Source organism: Zea mays, chromosome 4 (genome assembly GCF_902167145.1).
Source record: "Zea mays cultivar B73 chromosome 4, Zm-B73-REFERENCE-NAM-5.0, whole genome shotgun sequence".
Taxonomy (NCBI): Eukaryota; Viridiplantae; Streptophyta; class Magnoliopsida; order Poales; family Poaceae; genus Zea; species Zea mays.
In genome coordinates, this window is record NC_050099.1 from 104285319 (window position 1) to 104299838 (window position 14520).

At 48.2% G+C, this 14520-nt stretch overlaps 1 protein-coding gene across 3 annotated transcripts in view; it reads left to right on the top strand.

The window, feature by feature from the left end:
• The window catches only part of LOC103653563 (DNA repair protein RAD50), an 82321-nt gene that overhangs the window by 31436 nt on the left and 36365 nt on the right, over positions 1-14520 (top strand). For all 3 annotated transcript variants that reach the window (XR_004857788.1, XM_008680436.3, XM_008680435.4), the window contains exons 14-17: positions 6463-6577; positions 6655-6784; positions 6880-7089; positions 9365-9573. Coding sequence is in view for 2 of the 3 variants with exons in the window: in XM_008680436.3 (XP_008678658.1) it covers positions 6463-6577; positions 6655-6784; positions 6880-7089; positions 9365-9573 (664 nt within the window). In the remaining variant the exon portion in view is untranslated. The remainder of the gene's footprint in view (positions 1-6462; positions 6578-6654; positions 6785-6879; positions 7090-9364; positions 9574-14520) is intronic.

A 14520-nucleotide genomic window follows, 5' to 3' on the forward strand; every position in this document is an offset into this window, starting at 1 on the left:
TCCGCGGCTCCCTCGACTACGGCCTCCTTCTCCGACCATCACCAACGTCAGAGCTCGTGGTCTACACCGACGCTGACTGGGCTGGCTGTCCCGACACGCGCCGGTCCACCTCCGGTTACGCCGTGTTCCTGGGCGCCAACCTCGTCTCTTGGGCCGCCAAGCGTCAGCCCGTCGTCTCTCGCTCCAGCGCTGAGGCCGAGTACCGTGCCGTGGCCAACGGCGTGGCAGAGGCCTCCTGGCTGCGCCAGCTCCTCCACGAGCTCCACAGTCCCCTCCAGCGCGCCACCCTCGTCTACTGCGACAACGTCAGCGCGGTCTACCTCTCCACCAACCCCGTGCAGCATCAGCGCACAAAGCATGTGGAGATCGACCTGCACTTCGTCCGCGAGCGTGTCGCTGCCGGTGACGTTCGGGTTCTCAGTGTCCCCACCACGCTGCAGTTCGCCGACATCTTCACCAAGGGACTACCGTCGAGTGTATTCTTAGACTTTCGTTCCAGTCTCAACATCTGTACAGGATAGAGTTGTGACTGCGGGGGGGTGTTAGACTACCCGTCTAGGATTCTAGGGTTTGGGGTATTCCCCATGTAATTACCGTCTCACCCCTCACTGTAATGGGCCTGGCCCAGTTACTAAGTCTATTAATACTACTCCCCATCCCTGGTTAGGGGCATGGGTTCCTATTCTCACATATTGTTTGGATTTCGCTGAATTGGTTTTTGGAATTGTGCGGTCTAATTCCACGCAATACAGAGGGGTGACGCTCGGTATTGGGAGAGGGGGTTTTTAGTTATAGTCCAATTCTATGGAATTGGGTCTCTGATTCCAAATCTCAATTATGTGTGCAACCAAACAACAGAATTTAGAAAAGCTGATTCCAATTCCCAATTCTGTGCTCCAATATTGATATCCAAACGGACCATAAGCAAATTCAGCAAGAGATAAGGCTAAATCCCACCGTCCCTTTTTGTTACCACATATGCAACGAATTAAGTTACCCAAAAACTTGTTCACCACTTCTGTTTGGCTGATGTGCTGTTCTTGAAAATTTCAATTCAGTGTTGAATTGCTTCCACAATGTAAGCCAAAATGCAGCTAGAAACTTACTGTCACGGTCTGAAACCATTGATCTTGGAACACCGTGTAGTCTAATTATTTGTCTAAAGAAAAAGGTTAGCCACATGATGAGCATCTGTTGTCTTCCGACAAGGAATGAAATGAGCCATCTTAGAAAATCTGTCTACTACAACATATACTGCATCATTCCTGTTAGACTGTGTGTGTGGGTGTGTGTGGGCCGGCACCACTGTTGGGCTGCCGACCCATTAGGGTTAGGGTTGAGTCCCTATATATATGTACCCCATCTCCTATCAATACAACAATAGTTCATCATTCTACATGGTATCAGACTAGGTTAGGATTTCTTCTCCCCATAGCAGCCGCCAGCGACCACACATCCTAGCCACCACCCACACCAGCCGCCGCCCCGGGAGGCTCATCCTTCACTCCCGGGGGCGGCTACACCCTAGCCGCGGCCTAGATCCGCCGTCGGAGGCCCACCATCAACCATGGCCTCTGCTGCGACACCTGCGCCTTTGCTCCCCGTGACTAGCACGCCTGCCCGGCTGGACCCGCCCCGCGTCCTCCGCCATGGGCTACTTCCGCGTCAACCAGGCCGCCGTTGTCGACTTCTCCCTCGCGGCCTCGCTCCTGGCGCACCCTTTCTCCCTCCTCGTCCACTGACCGACGAGACCCTAGTGCTCGCGCGGGCCTACACCGCACGCCGCCTCGCCGTCGGCCGGGAGCACCTGCCCCTCGCGCTCCCCGGTGTGCGACGGGAGCTGCTCACCCGGGTCATCTCCCACCTGCAGGCGCTGGCGCAGTGCGAGCTGACGCTCAACGCCATGGGCCTCAACGTGGCCCGCGAGGCCTTCGACGACACCGCGGGCGCCGCCGAGCACATCGCCGTAGGGGGCCTCCGGGACAACGCCGCCATAGCGTCCGCGCGCGCCGCCGAGCTGGGTTCTTTTCCGTCCGGTAGCTGGGTTCCCTGAAGCCAGTCATGGCGATGACCACCGCCGTGACGGGCCTCGCCGTCGCAACAACCGATCCCCTCTCCCTTCCTCCTCTCCCACTGCTCGACAGCCTCTCCATGCGACCATCTTCCCTGGTGCAGGCACTCAAGCCGCCAGGGCCTCGCTCGGGCTCGCCCTAAGCCCAGCCGCCATCTCCGGTCACCTCTCCCCCGCACCTCGGAGGCGCGACCACCTCTCCCCCTACACCTCGACGTCTGCCCAGATCCGTCGCTGGGCTCGCTCCTCGGCCTTGCTGCCGCTGTAGTGGGCGCGGGCGATCTCGCCGCGACACCCTCTCCCTCCGCCGCCGACCGGCCAGCAAGCCGCTCATGCGCTTTGCAGCCCCTTGTCATCGCACTAGACACCTCCTAATTGCTCGCGCTGATGCCCTAGCAGTGCCTCCCACTTCGAGCTTGTCCCATCCCCGGTGCCGTCAGTACCCCTTGCCAGGTCCGGCGCAGGCCCCTGCCCGGCTGGACCCGCCCCGCCGCCCACCCCTTCATCGCCTTCGTTGGATCCGTCGCTGCCGCGGCCTTCCCGTCCGGATCCACGTTGCTGCGGCCTTCTCGGCTCGATCCGCCGCCCCTTTGGCTGGATCGCGTCTTCCCGTCCGGATACGTCGCTGCCGTGGCCTTCCCGGCCGGATCCGACATTCCCCTTCTTTTCTGCAGCGGGCGCGGACACCATGATCGGCGCAGACGCGTGCGCTGCCGTCGGCCTCTCTGGCGGGGCTCCTTGACGCCCGGACGATCGAAGAAGCAGGAAGGTCGACCTGCCGGTGTCCTTTTGTTGTGTCGCCCTGTCGATCGTTGACGCTCGAACATCGACCCCTCCCGAAGATCAGGCTTTTGCTGCGTGTCTCTCGACCGCGACCACCTCGACTTGGGCTACCTCGGCATATAGGGGCTATCGTCTTCTTGGAGCACACACCGGTCTCTACTCCAGCCGCAACATTCGTACCATCACGACGCTGCGACTGCGGGGGGATTTCAACCCGTTGGCTCCTACCTTCGGCCTCTACTCTAGTCTCATCGTGTGTGGTGTCCCCGTTGCGACTGCGGGGGGATGTTAGACTGTGTGTGTGAGTGTGTGTGGGCCGGCACCACTGTTGGGCTGCCGGCTCATTAGGGTTAGGGTTGAGTCCCTATATATATGTACCCCATTTCCTATCAATACAACAATAGTTCATCATTCTACAATTCCCATGTCTTGCTCTTGGTAAGCCAAGTACAAAGTCCATCGATAGGTCCTCCCACGGTGCACATGGTACTGCTAGTGGCATATATAATCCAGTGTTTTGAACTTGGCCTTTGTAGGTTTGACATACAGGACACTTTTGAACAAACTTTCCAGCATCTCTTTTGAGTTGTGGCCAATAATAACGTGCTTGCAGGCTGGCTATAGTCTTATCACGCCCAACATGACCACTAAGATCACTTGAATGTAGTTCTCTAATTTAGCTTGTGACGTAGAGAACTTCTTGGAATACACAATCCCTCTTTCTTGAAGAGATATCCATCATGTATCACATATTCTTCACCTAGTGGTTGCCCTTGTAGATGCTTTAACCAAACTTGGCCAAAATCATCATCATTCTCATACAAGTCCTTTATTTGCTCCGTTCCTGGAAGTTCAGCTTCAAATGAAGTTAAGAGACAAGCACGCCGACTGAAAGCATCAGCCACTCTATTTGTTGCCCCAGACTTGTGAACAATGAGATAATTAAATCTTTCTAGATATGCTGCCCATCTTGCTAACATGCGATCCACATGCTTTTGATTTCTAAAATGCTTCAAAGATTGATGGTCAGTGTAGACAATAAACTCTTTAGGTAATAAGTACACTTCCCAAGTCTTTAAAGCTCTAAAAACTGTATATAGTTTCTGCTGATAAGTGCTCCATTTCTGTCTTGCATCACTTAATTTTTCACTGAAGAATGCAACTCTTGAGACAAAACAGTTCCAATACCTACTCCACTTGCATCACATTCTAGTTCAAAAGTCTTGTTAAAATCAGGAAGAATCAACACAGGAGCTTGTCATAGCTTCTCCTTAATCTCCTTGAAACTTGCTTCTGCAGTTTCATTCCATTGGAATTTCCCTTTCTTCAAACATTCATTAATTGGTGTCATAATAGTGCTGAAGTTCTTAACAAATCTTCTATAGAAAGTTGCTAGACCATGGAAACTTCTAACTTCAGTAATATTATTTGGAGTTGGCCAATCTCTTATTGTAACAACTTTAGATTCATCAACATGAATACCTTCACTTGTTATGATAAAGCCCATGAAAAGAAGTTTCTTCTGTAGGAAAACACAGTTCAAATTGACATACAACTCATTTTGCTTTAATACTTCAAACACCTTTTGGACATGATCAAAGTGCTCATCTTCACTTTTGCTATAAATTAAGATGTCATCAAAATAAACCACAACAAATTGAGATAAGAAAGGCCAAAGGACTTGGTTCATTAAATGCATAAAAGTACTTGGTGCATTTGAAAGTCCAAATGGCATAACCCACTCATACAGCCCCTTCTTGGTTTTGAAGGCTGTTTTCCTTTCATCTCCAGGTCTGATGCGAATTTGATGATATCCACTTCTAATCATTTCTGCTGGCTGTCAAACCTCCTATTGAGTGCTTCATGCAAATCTTGAATTTGTTTCTCTGCAGCATCCATCCTCTTGCCCAATTCCTCCATCTTCTACTGCAGATTTCTTTTGTAAGAAAACATCAGTTTTGAGAAGTTCTACGAGGCTCCGATACCAATCTGATGCAGCACACTATATTGGAGGAACCTCTCCAAGGTGCAGATAGGTAGATATCACAAAATGTTGAAGGAACAGCTTCAACGTGCTAGTAGGTACAACCCTAAAGGCTAGTCTGAATCCATAGACAACGAGAGCTCAATCCATAGCTCAAAGCAAAGATCTAGTCCAAGATCTAAAGAACATCAAGTTCCATTCATATAGTGGTGGATACAACATACAAGTCAAGTTACAAAACTAGAGGGCATTGCCTCTATTTATAGACTTGAAGCCTTAGACAACTCATACTTGACAATTAGATAACAACTCAAATACAACTCATGCATAACTCAATATTACCTAGGACATAACTTCTCGGAGATGCAAGTATATTCTAGTAATAGTAATACAATGACATATGCAGAGGCATCATCTTCTATGTTTAGGTAACCTTCATGAAATATGTATTAGAGATCAAACTCAAGTTGACTTCTCACTCTTAGTAGCAAAATCAGATTTCTCTTCTAATTCTTGATATTAAAATTGAGTTTGAGTTTTGATACTTGGATGTTCATGAACCTTGCATGTGATGTCCCTCATCAATGAGCTTCGACGAACACCGTGGCGACGGTAGTTTGCCCTGCCATGGCTTCACCTTACTCCTAGAAGAAGAGCTCAAAGGAGGAGGATGAAGCAAACTATGAACAGGCGTCCGCCCTGGTCCCGACCTGCAGACCCCCAGTGCGCCTTCACCAACAGATTGCAGCATCTCCTTCCACTGGACTTTGCCGGAGCAGAGTTACACCCAGGCTAACTGCCAACACCTCCAACCTCTGAACCAATCCCAAGATCAGGCAGCAGAGATCCAGAACTTGTCGCCGTGGAACATGCGTTGGTTGCAGCTCCATGCCAGAGCACGAACGACATCTACCTCCGTAGGTGCAAGAGTCTTCCAGCGACGACCCTTCCGCGCATACGTAACCAGACATCGCTGACGCACCGTTGAGAGACAGGCCAAGATGGCAGTCCTCAACGGCAACACCCCCCTCCGACTACCCTGAGAATAAGACTCGTACCTGACTGTCGAGAGAGATAACCAGCTCCCTCCTGATGCCGTCCTCCTCCGACTACTTATTTGTCTTGAAAAAGTACTTTCAATCTCATACATTTATTATATACTCCACTGTCCCAAAATATTAGTCGTTTTAGATCTTGATTTTTATGTCTATGTTCAAATGGATGATGATTAATCTAGACACATATATAAAACAAATACATTAATTATTTTATGAATCAACTAAACAGGTAAAACAAATTTTATTTTGGGACGGAGGGATTATTATTACTTTTTTTGATTTATAATAAAAGATAATGGTTAATGGTGCACCTTCAATGCTCTGAAAATCAACGTCCTGTATTATTCTAACAGAGGGAGTATCTTAAAAGTATAGTTTTGGTGAGATTTTTCTGTTGAATGCACTTCATTTGGTAAAGATTTATGGGTAACAGTTATGTATACGAATTGTTCTAGGTATAAATATAAAAATCATTTTAAAACCGGATGTTGGTTTATTTGTCTGTTACTTTAAGTACTGTGCTATTCCATTGACTATCGTGCATTCACATTTCACTTTTTATACAGCAAAAAGAAGATTCCTGGACTCGAAACTTCAATCTATTTTACAGATATCTGCTAATGTTGACATGTTTCCCAAAGTTCTACAAGACGCCATGAACAAAAGAGATGAACAGAAAAGGTTGATATCCGAGTTTATACTATTCTGCTGAAGTTGTCCTCGAGATACTTATATTTAATAATTTCTTCCATGCCCAGATTAGAGAATTTCGCAAATGGAATGCGGGAAATGCTTGCACCTTTTGAACATTTGGCTCGGAAGAATCATGTATGCCCATGCTGTGAACGTGCTTTCACACCTGATGAGGAGGATGAGTTCGTGAAGAAAGTAGGTGGCAAATAATCAAAGATGTTTGTTCTGTTTAAATTAAAAGCCAACTGTTAGACTTGTTCAATGATGTTGCTTTCTGCTTTCCATCTCAGCAAAGGATGCAAAACTCAAGTACTGCAGAGAGATCTAAAGCTCTGGCAATGGAATCATCAAATGCTGAAGCTCTTTTTCAGCAATTGGATAAACTTCGGACTATCTATGATGCTTATGTGAAGCTGGTAGAAGAAACCATACCTCTAGCAGAGAAAAACTTGAATCAACATTTGGCGGATGAAAGTCAGAAGGCGCAGGCATTTGATGATGTTAGTTCTGTTAATAACTCCATCCACTTTCAATTCTCGCACACAATTCTAAACAATAGAGCAAAGAGGACTTGCCTATTTTTCTCTGACCGAAACAACTCCAAGGAGGACACTACCGCTGTTGTCTTTTTAAGTGCTTAATTCCCTTTCAAACTAGTCTATGCGATGCACATCAATTTATTAAGAAGAAGAGGAAAAAGGGGTAAAGAACCCCAAGAACAAATAAAAACACATAGATCCACATGACCACATCCACAGCTCACGCACACCCCCTAAACGGAACAAACCCTAGAAGGTCACTAGCCACACAGAGAACAACTCTTGACTTGCGGGGGGTAAGACAGCCCCCGAGCATTGTATTAAAAAGACGACCTTCTCACACAGGCGATAAAATCCCCGAACTCCTGCCCCACCCATACACAGCGGCATCGAAGCCCATGTGAGAACGACCGCGACCGGGGCTGAGTCTTAGACCCGTGCTTTGTCGTAGGACATACGAGGGGATTTTTTTAACCACAGCCTGAAATTCGCTCCCACGGGGAGTCGAACCCAGGACCTGAGGAGTGCTACTCAGACCACCTAACCAACTCAGCACAGAGAACAACTCGACCAAACCACACATTCAACCTGGCTGGTCCAAGGCTTGAATAAAAGGCAATCCCTTTGCTCCAGCCAAAGACCACAAGACAACCTCCTCCTTAGCTGCAGCCAGAGGTACAAGAATATTTGGAGGCTTTGATTGGAAAACACATCCATCCCATGCTTCCAAATGCTCCTAGCACATAAGATGACCAAGGAATTAAACCCCATCCTATGTGGTTCAGCCATCCTACAGTTGCCCGTCCTCCACCAATCTTCAAAGGAGCAGTCAGTAGGTTGAGGCGCTAAGTCTTGAAGATTTAGCAGCCTAAGCAACTCGAACCAAACCTGCCGAGCAACACACATTCCGCCAATAGGTAGTTGTTGCTTTCTAGCTGTTGGTCACAAAGAGGACATTGCTCTGGGTGTTTTTTTCTCGAAAACCTGTCAATCAGGTCATGTACCATTAACCAACAAAGGGACAAATTCTACCTTTGCCATTTTCTTGAAATCTCTGGCGTGCTTGACTAGGCACAATGTCAAGGTTGAAGATGCACTAAGTTTTGCGGAAATCTTTACATAGCTATGGGGTCCCTTTGGTTCAACATCAAAGCTAGATTTACTATTAAAAATTTGGAATCCCAACCAAAGGATACATGAGGTGAATCTCCTCCCACCCTAGATTTTCCAGATTTCTACAATCCAAAAGTTTCAAAATATTACTCAATTGCCACTGTTTATATTATTTTATTTTCTATTCGGAAGCACCCACCCGATTGCACCTCCAAATTGCGGCTAGGGTTGCCACTGTCTCCCGGCGCTTGATTTTGTCGGTCGACAATGCAGTTCAGCCATCCCTAAACCATCGCACCTCTTCTCGTCAACCCTTGAGTGCTGCTCATCACCCAACATCCACACCACCCGTCCCCATTTGATGTTGCCCCATTCAACACATCCTTAGCCCCACTTCTGTGTTTAATGATGGTGAAGCTCCATCCTCATGAAGATAATGACGTCACCTATTGCTTTGACTGTTGCTATCGCCATATGCGTTGTGCGTGTAGAGTGCCATGCATGCGCTTGAGCGGGCATGACTACAACCACGCTGCTTTGGGTCTAGCATTGCAGGCATAGGGCTCTCGTGGCCAAGGTTTTCAAGTCGGTAAGTCGAGTCGAGTTGACAAGGTACATGCCAGCAATGGGCCACTGTCGAATCGACTCATCTGAGAGGCAAGGACAACGCCTTTCCTGTTAGGTTGCCATGGCGTCACACTCTTATAGAATCCACAGTTGATAGTTGCTTCAACAAAACAACTTTCAGCTTTCCCATAGCCTTTAGCTGAAAATAGCTTCCTCACAGCTCAAAATTTCAGGAATCTATAGTTGAATCAAACAGACCCTAAGGTTACCTGATGTCATACTATTTTTACTTAGCAGAGATAGGAACACTTCCATTTTAGAGAACATGATCTGAATCGTCTGTGAACACACTACAGCTGCATCATTTCCTGACAAATTAGATCCTTTTACTTTTATGTAGATCTAGCAGACGAATCGTTTCTAGTTATACTATTATTTATTGAGCATGCTGTGTACCATTTATTTCAAAACTTTACCTTCTATGTTTTGCCAATACTTTGTCTTTGGTGAAAAATACTTTTATGTATATCTTCTATAATTTGGTGTCTTGTTGCAGCTTTTGGGTGTTCTTGCCCATGTTCAAATGGACAGGGATGCAGTGGAAGCCTTATTACAACCCACTGATACTATTGACAGGCATGTACATGAAATTCAACAGCTAGTCAAAGAAGTAGAAGATCTTGAATATGCACTTGATTCTAGTGGCCGAGGTGTCAAGTCTTTGGAGGAAATTCAACTGGAGCTGAACTTTCTGCAGAGAACAAGGTACTCAATAGGATTCCATTATATAAATGCTATTAGCTATTTTGGAAAAATGTTCGTGGTACCAAGTTCAAAAAATAATTTGGCTGTACATCTTATCATTGTGCTAGGAAAGTAATCTGTCATGTCAGCTTTCCAGCCCTCTTTAGCATTATTACTACTTATTAAGGAACACAAAATATATAGTTTCGGACCCAATAGAATTAAGCTATGAATTCTATGGTTGACTTGGATTGGGTCAATCAGCAATTCAGCATGATCTAAAAAGATGTGATATCTTCCTAATTCAATTTTGCTCTATTTCCATGTGGGCATATGGTTTGTTTACGCGTTTAACTCGATTCTTGCTTTAGCTGTATTATATCTTGGTAATTTCACTTTGTTGCTACTGAATAGGAGTCAAATTCTCATATCTGAATTCTTTTTAATAAAGCAATGGTTGATTTTGACAATGTGTGTATAAATGGTTTCATTTATAGTTTAGCGCTTCAAATTCATCTCACTATGTTGGCTTTGCTTATATTGACAATAAGAGAGCAAATTACTTTTTTTGGTTCAGAATTAATAATTGAAAGAAGTGGACAATCTCTTTAACCTGCCCAACACTAGAGGCCATAGTTATTAAGGCGTTAAGGCGACCGACTTCCTTTTTACCTTTTAGGCGGTAAAGCATAAGGCGAGGTGACACCTTAATTATATAGTAATATAAACTATTTGACCAAACATTATATGTATACAGTAATTCGAAATTAATAAGCAAGCTAGCACAACTTAAGGCCTAGTAGGCCTATTTCAGCCTAGTAGAAGAGAGAAATAAGGAAAAAGTCCACAACTAGTCAGCCTAACAGCGCAACCAACCTAGCTCAACACCAGTTTTAGGTTAAAACCTCACAACAGTCCCCAGTTGTAGCCGCCAGCATCTCTTCACCTCCTTCCCCCGCAGCTCCTCTCGTCCCCGTAGCTCTCCTTCCTCCTGATTGGCCCGATGAGGCTGTGCTCTGCGCACCGCCTCCTCTGTTTTTCCCTCACGTTACTCTCGGGGCAAGGCGATGGGACGCCTTGCATGGCTAGGCTCGCCTTACCGCTTAAGCGTCGATTTAGCGACACCTAACAACCATGCTAGGGGCATTACAGTGATTCTTGTTCGCTATCTTCTAGTTCGTTCCATGGCATTGCTACATAGGATTTTAGGTGATGTGGAGTGGTTATAGAAAGAGGTTGCTATCTTGCAGAATAACTCTCTGCAGTGCATGTTTAGCACTAAGCAACAATGCATGCACAATAGTAGAGATGTTAGCCATTTGATGCTGATAGAAGGTTTTGGAATAACCATTAAGATGTAGGGATTACAATATAAATAGACCCCCTAACCCTAATGGGCCTAATATGTCACATGGGCTAGGCTAGGCCCATATTACACAACCATAATACAAATACAATCTAACACTGCCTAGCCAAAATTCTAGCCTCGATAGATGTTGAGACTAGACCGAAACGCTACAAACAATGAGGATGGAAGACCCTTTGTGTAGATGTCTACAAACTGATGTGAAGGATGCGAACGACCTCGATAGCCACGTGCTCATGGATGAAGCGAAGATTGATCTCAAAATACTTCGTACGTTGGTGCTAGACTAGTATGGCATAAAGGTAAATGGCGCTGATTTTTCGAAGTAGACGAGGGTGCTCCTGGTGTGCGGGCTGTGGAGCTCCTGAAGGAGTTGGCGGAGCTAGCTTTCCTCAGCCACACAATTGGCGACGGCACGGTACTCAGTCTCAACGCTAGAGTAGGAGATCGCAAGCTAATGTTTTGAGAACTAGTAGATGAGGTTGCCCGCAACGAACACAACATAGCCGGAGGTGGATCGACGGGTGTCGGAGGTATTCCGCCTAATCAAGGTCGGTATAGATGATCCGCTCGTCGGTGGAGGAGCACTGAAGAAGTCCGTAGTTGAGTGTACCATGGCGATACTGGAGAATCCGCTTGATTGTTGTCAAATGCAGTTCCCGTGGGTCATGCATGTGGAGGCAGACCCGTTGGACTGCAATGTTGGGCCTGGTGAAGGTGAGGTACCGGAGGGCGTCGACAAGGCTCCGGTTGGTTGTGGGGTCGTGGCTTGGAGGACCATCACTAGAGACCTTCGCCTGTGTGTCCACGAAGGTCACATGCTCCGATACATCCAAGGTGTACTGTCGCTGTTGGAGGAACATGCCATCTGAGCGATGCTCGACAACAATGCCTAGGAAGTGATGAAGAGGGCTCAAATCATTAATCGCAAACTCGTGCTGAAGAGATGTAATCATTAGGTGCAAGATGTTGAAGAAGAGGCAGCGAGCACAATTCCATCGACATATAGGAGGAGGTACACAATGTCACTTCCACTCTGGTAGATGAACATGGAAGTGTCGGACTTGGCCTTAGTAAACCCCAAAGGGAGCAAGTAAAAAGCAAACTGGCTCAAGCCTTGGGTGCCTGCTTCAGGCCATATAGAAACTTGTTGAGTTTGCAGACCATATTAGGGTGAGCGAAATCAACTTATCCGGTGGTCTGGCTGCAATAAGCCGTCTCTATATGGGTGTCGTTAAGAAACACATTCATGACATATAGCTCATGGACCGGCCAAGAATCTGACAATGCAGTGAGAGAACCGTTCGAATAGTAAGGAGGCTTTACCACTAGACTGAAGGTCTCATGAATGGGCTAGCAATGGGACAGTGCCAGTGAAGCCCCTGATAACCCATCTAGCTTTGTACCTATCCAAAGAGTCATCCTTCTTCCACTGCCAGTCACCACATTGCTACTTAGAGGGAGTGACACCAAATCCTAGGTGTGGTTGGCAAGTAGGGCAAAATATTCTCCCCCCATAGCATGATGGCAATGAGGATCGATGAGGGCGCAATGGCCAGAAGTCGACATGAGGGGCACCGATGGAGACGATGTCACGGAGAGGACAAGACAATCGACAGGGCAGTGTGGAACAATGCTGGCACCCGGAAGCCAGCCTTAGCACGCGTGACCATGCGATGGTGGTTGAGCACTTGGGAGATAGACACCGCGCCGGGTGGGAGACAACGATCCAATGCGTCCGTAGGAGATGGAGATGGAGCATCGACACTGCCAGCCATGATGGCAGGAGCCGTCCAGTCCAGCCGGCTTGGTCGGGATGGCCTGGTCCTGCACTGGTGGGTGTAGGCGACGCGTGAAGACCTGGCCAAACCGTCGTGGTGCAGTGGCGTCGGGTGCAACACTAGCAGCACTAGGTGGAGTAGCGCCTACTGCTTGGGTGCTAGGAGCAGCAGCGCCGGGAGCTGTAGGGGCGCCGGGAACAGCTTGGGCGCTGGGAGCAGCAACGCCTATAGGTGTGCTGGGCCTATAGGTGGCGGCACCGGGTTAGTGGTAATGGTATCCAGGATGTCAAAATCTTGGGAGGAGGCAGTGGGTTGCTGTTCAGCAAAGGGAAAAGTGGACTCATCGAAAACAACGTGACGGGAAAGGATGACACGGTTGGATAGGGGGTCAAGACACCGGTACCCTTTGTGATGCGACGAGTAGCCAAGAAAAACACACTTAGCGGAACGGGGATCAAGTTTGTGGCTAGTGGTGGCAGAGAGGTTGGGATAGCAAGTGCAACCGAACACACGAAGGTGTTCATAGGAGGGTACTATTTTGAAGAGGGCGAAGTGAGGAGTAGAAAAATGAAGGGTCTTGGTGGGTAGAATGTTGAGAAGAAGCGTTGCCGTGTGGAGAGCTTCAACCCAGAAGGTTGGTGGGATGCTGGCCTGAAAGAGAAGAGAGCCAATTGTGTTGGATGATGCGTTCAACTTTACCGTTCTGAGGTGAGGTGTAGGGGCAGGACATGCGTAGGAGGACATCGTGGGTGAGGATGAATGTTTGGGAGCTAGAGTTGTCAAACTCGCGCCCGTTGTCACATTGCACAACTTTAATCGTGACGCCAAACTGTGTTTTCACATAGGCGAAAAACTGAGTGAGAGTCGTTAAAGCATCAGACTTTAGGCGTGAAGGGAAAGTCCATAAGTAATGGGAGCAATTATCAAGAACAACTAAGTAATATTTGAAGCCCGAGACACTTGAAATAGGAGATGTCCACAAGTCACAGTGAATAAGATCGAAATTGTTAACCACATGTTGGAACTTGCTCTCTGTTGCAAGGTGATCCAACGGGGGTGTGAAGTGACGTAAACAGGGTATTGCTACGGGAGGACTGGGGGTTTCCGATGGTTTTGCTAGGGAATTGATGAGGACATGCGCGGCCCCAGGGGGAAGGATGTCTTCGCCCGAGCTCCGGGTGTCTTCGGCGCGGATGCTGAGGGTTACCGGGGGTTGGTGGCCTAAGAATGTTCCTATCCCCCGCGCGGCCGGCGAAGACTTTTTTACATCTCGCATGGTTCGTGATTGGAGAGTGTTTCCTTACGGGCGGAATATTGTTGCTGTTGTGTCGGCAGTGATGGACAAGGATCGTCAGGGAGCTGCGCAGAAGCGCCAGGCGGTCGTCAGGCTGCATGAGGCCAGGCCGAAGAGGTCGCGAGGGACTGCGAAGGCTGCGGCCCCCGGCGGAGGCCAGCCGACGCTGGCGGCGAAGTCGGCCGCCCCTAGGTCCAGCAGGGTGCCGGAGGCTGTGAAGGCGGCCGCCGCCGGCGGTACCAAGTCTGTCCCGGCGGGAGCCGTGAAGGCCCGAGAGTTGCCTCCGCCGGGCAAGCGTGTTGCCGACTTCGCCACCGATATTAGCGTGGATGATTATCTTGTTGGTAAGTCGTTAGCTCGATTTTTTTAATCTGTTGATACGTTGCAGGGTCGGACGAAGGCCAACTTGTTGTTGTTCCGCCTGCCGTGGCGATCGCGGCGGCTGCCGTGGTGCCCAGGGCGAAGGGTAGTGCTCTTAGTGCCGGTGGTGAAATTCCGGCACTCACTGCCGTCAGGGACGAGGCGGG